This window comes from Dermacentor silvarum, chromosome 2 (genome assembly GCF_013339745.2).
Source record: "Dermacentor silvarum isolate Dsil-2018 chromosome 2, BIME_Dsil_1.4, whole genome shotgun sequence".
NCBI classification, from domain to species: Eukaryota; Metazoa; Arthropoda; class Arachnida; order Ixodida; family Ixodidae; genus Dermacentor; species Dermacentor silvarum.
In genome coordinates this window covers 243,323,164-243,327,403 of record NC_051155.1, presented here as the reverse complement: position 1 = coordinate 243,327,403, position 4,240 = coordinate 243,323,164, and the positions used below count along the sequence as shown (strand labels likewise).

At 48.2% G+C, this 4,240-nt stretch overlaps 1 protein-coding gene across 1 annotated transcript; it reads right to left on the bottom strand.

Moving 5' to 3' along the window:
• Positions 1-818: 818 nt before the first annotated feature.
• LOC119443011 (cleavage and polyadenylation specificity factor subunit 4) lies at positions 819-1,872 on the bottom strand. The gene has a single exon (XM_037708117.2). The coding sequence runs from the start codon at positions 1,731-1,733 to the stop codon at positions 888-890; it is 846 nt and encodes a 281-aa protein (XP_037564045.1). The 5' UTR covers positions 1,734-1,872; the 3' UTR covers positions 819-887.
• Positions 1,873-4,240: the final 2,368 nt, after the last annotated feature.

The window sequence follows — 4,240 nt, the reverse complement described above, 5'->3', positions numbered from 1 at the left end:
TTTTTTACGTTGCGGAAGTCACATATACAGGTGTATTTGCAATATATACAAGAGAGGCAACGATACATAAAAAAGATGGCTAGCGAGACCGATTATACCTCAGCACGTCTGAGTAGCGCCACTCTTGGTTGCGCCGTAACAATACGCTTGACAACGTAAAACTAATAATGTCCGACAATGGACCTGCCTTTCGGAGCCATCAACTCAAAGAATCGGCAAAGCGACGTGGAGTTATGCTCGGTTTCACAGCGCCATATCGCACGGCAGCTAACAGAATGGCTGAATGAGCTGTTCGTGGCATCCAGCTTCACATAATTATGTACCCAGACTGCGCAGGCGGATGGAAATGCTGCCTTGTGCCGGTAGCTTATCATAACCGCTCCTATGTGCACTGCTCTTGGCGTTTTTATTATTATTATTATTATTATTATTATTATTATTATTATTATTAGTAGTAGTAGTAGTAGTAGTAGTAGTAGTAGTAGTAGTAGTAGTAGTAGTAGTAGTAGTAGTAGTAGTAGTAGTAGTAGTAGTAGTAGTAGTAGTATAGTAGTAGTAGTAGTAGTAGTAGTAGTAGTAGTAGTAGTAGTAGTAGTAGTAGTAAAGTTGCGTATTCTGTGGACTACGCAGACAAACAGCAGTGGTGCACACAAGCTAACGTTTAACATCAACTCACGACTCTCGTATTGCACTAAACGCTTAACAAATTACACATTCACCGCCAACATCCCCGCTAATTATCGTCAATCAAAGCAAACAGCATACAAAGCGTGGGATCCGCTTTTTTTTTTTCTGACCGCGGCAAACAAACTCTGCCACAAAGCTTTTTTATTAATTGAAACATACAAAACAGCGCCAAATATTGCGATGCACTGCGTGCGCCAGCTTTACACGTGCGGGGAATTTCGAAGTGCGCTGCTGAGGAAAGCCAAATGGCCTTTGGGGCACTTGTTGGCATAGTGTCCCTTTTCGCCGCACTTGTAGCAGGTGACCTGATCCAGTGGTCTGAGGCCTCGTTGCACTCGTCCAGTGTTGTTTCCTCCACCGTCGTCGTGGTCGCGTCGGTGCGTTCCGCCGTGGTGATTGTGGAACTGCATACGAAACTGCTGCTCCTCGCGCGTATCACTGGGCATTTTTTGGCAAAATAATGCCTTGTGCCCAGGCTCACCACAATAATGACAGACGATGTTCTTCCCTTGCGGCACAGGGTCTAGAACAGGCAGGTCGAACATGGGGTGCATAAATTTGCACTCGGGTCCATCGGGGCAAAATCCGCAAAGATACTTGATACACATCACGCGCCGTGTGTGTCGATTGCGACAGAGTGGGCCGTGCCGGCAAAACCCTCTGTCATACCAGGGGCAATCTCTCATTTTGGATTCGGGATCTATATGCAGAAATGGGCATTCCTTGTTACAACATGCGTTGAAACGCGAGTAGAAATAGCATTCCGGCATCTTCGTCATGTCGAACTCGTGAAGGAATTCGCACTGGTCGCCCTTCTTGCAAAGACCCCGCAGCCAGTGTTTACATACCACGGTTCGGTCGCCCTTAACATGCCGAAAGGGACATGCGGATCCTTTGCTGCAGCTGCCCTTCAGATAGAAGCAGCACACGGCTGCTCCAGACTTGTCCATGCCGGGAAAAGGCAGTGGAAGCGCGCCGAGCTGTCGATCGAGGGCCACCTCCAGCTCGAAGACAACGTTTCCTACTTTGGCTACTATCTCTTCCATCGCAGACGTAGTTGGGGACTGCTGGATTCCGCGACCAGTGTGCGTTAATTACCAGCTCAGTCTTCCCGAGAGCAAATGTTACGCGCAATAACGAGCACTTGCAGCACCAACAATTGGGACACCAATCAAGAACGCAACCGTTAAGCGGAACAGGAAGCAGGTGGCAACAGCGCTATAGAGCGCGGAGCTCGAGCGCAGTCGTATGCAACGCATCCTATAAAGACGTTATAGGAGGCGTTGTTGTATGTTTGCAACACAGCCGCGCTGGAACGCTGTGCTCGCGTGCTAGCACTGTGGAAGCTCCAGGGCTCGTTAGCCAATTTAGGAAAGGCGAAAGCCCCTCAATATGCGTTCATTCGCGCCGCGTCGTCTGCTCGTCTCTCTGGTGTCTGCTCGCCTGCTTTCTCGGTACTTGCTCCACGCAGTTAATATAGCTTGTTTATTACGCCTGAATATGTAAGGAAGCGATAAGGCTAACTTCCCCCCGAGAAATAGGAAGTGTGGCTATAGTAACGTTACGTATATTACAGCAGTCGCGAACCACGCATCGTTACATGCTAAAGTGACTAAGCATCAATTATTCTGCTGCCGAAACTGGCTTGATACTGAAGCCCGACAGCTCAATTTTCGCTTGCCCGTTAGAGTTTTCGGCTGTCGTAATGTATGGCGTACTGTGTGTGCACTGAGTTTTAGAAAAATAAATGAATAAACATAATATGCTTTCAAAGTAGAATCATGTTCTAAAGTTCAATCCGTGTCTGGCAAACAACACAATGTTCCAGGAGAACTGCCTGAAGTTTGAGAAGTCACTGGCACCCAAAGTGTTCATCCTCCATGCTGGCCACTTTGTCAGAGGTTGCTGTGTCATCTTCTAGACTGACGATTGGTTGTTGGTTGTCGACAATATCGTCAATGATGTGGACCATTTCTCCGATCTTCTCTTCTTCCTCAACCACATGTTTAACATAGTTCTTCCACTTCTGTGGACTTACTTGTGCTATGGCATCTGCAACATGTTCCTTCAGCTCTTACATTTTGAATCTGCGGTTCGCAGGAGCCACAAACCACTTCATATCGCTCCACACCAGCTTTATGGGGTTGAGCTGGCAGTGATACGGTGGTATCCTTAAAACGAGGTGTCCCAGCAGCAGCAGCAGGAATACAGTCTATACGGTATGTGTTGCCATCAACTTTCACAGTGTCCATAAGTTTCATTAACTCTACCTTTGCCACATCGTCACTCCAGGGAACCTCCCTTTGTGAAAGCCAGGCCTGCATTTCCTTTTAAAGGCTACTCATGCGGGGAGAGAGAGAAACAACATTATTTATCCCATCTTAAAGGGAAAGGGGCTGCGAGAAGAAGGCGAGAGAGGTTGTCCTACTCGCGGTAGGCCGTCTCTACCACTTCAGCCCACCTCAGGATAGCTTCATGAAGTTCGGGGTTGTAGCTGTGCATGGTAGCCTCCCACAGCTCCCGACTACTTAAAAATCTACGAAGGTTAAGGGTGGGGAGTGGTGCTTGCATTGCCACATAATGTGGTTTAGGTCCGCTCTGCTAGCAGGACAAAACTTGTAGGCTGAGGTAGGATATATTCCCGGGTGAATTCTGTGACGTAAGGCAGGGGATAGAAAAGTGTGAGTCTGTAGTTTACGCCATAGCACCTCGTGTATGCGTGATGACCGATGCATTAAAGGTGGGAAGGTTCGGCGACCTAGGTGGTAATTCCCGCAAATGTCGTGGTATGTAAGTAATCTGTCTTTGGAGGTAAATGCTGGAGGGAGATTATTGGCGTCTGAACCGTCCCCTAGTCTAGCCTGCGCTCGGTTCGTGAAAGCTCGAGCACTTGCGTGGGCCGTTTCATTGCCGATTAGGCCTGCGTGAGCAGGTATTAAACTCAGAAGTTTGGATGGCGGATTATGTGATAAGATGGCTAGGGCTATCCAGCAAACCCTACCCGCTTCAAAGTTGTATATGGCAATTTTTGAGTAACTTACTATGACAGAGTAATTGGGTATTGTTGCGGCGAGTGCCACCGCCTCCTCCTCCTCCGAAGAGGCTAGAATGGATGCTGCCGTCGCGACACGGCCAGTGGAGTCGACGACCGATATGGCGGATTTGTGTCCACACGGATACTCTGCGGCATCGACATAGACCACGTCTTTGTAGCTAGGGCTTTAGCTCGTTCTTGCCTTCTATGTTCGTGATGAACAGGGTGCATATTCTTAGGGAGAGGAGGGGTATGAAAGTGCTCATGAATCGGGAGGCGAATATTAAATTTCTCATTGGTCATGGGTGCTGATGTCATATTTAGGGAGCTTAGGATGTGCCTACTAATGTGGGTGTTCGATAAGCGCTGGTATTGAGCTGTCAGGTGGGCTTCTGCGAGCTCACTAAACGTATTCAAGGTACCTGTAGCCAAAAGTCTCTCAGTGGAGGCTCTACTTGGCACGCCAAGGGCAAATTTGTAGAGTCTGCGTATCAGTGAGTTAACGTTATCTTCCTCGGC

Excerpts from the sequence above, each read along its gene's own strand:
- LOC119443011 (XM_037708117.2), bottom strand. The coding sequence starts at position 1,733 with ATGGAAGAGATAGTAGCCAAAGTAGGAAACGTTGTCTTCGAGCTGGAG.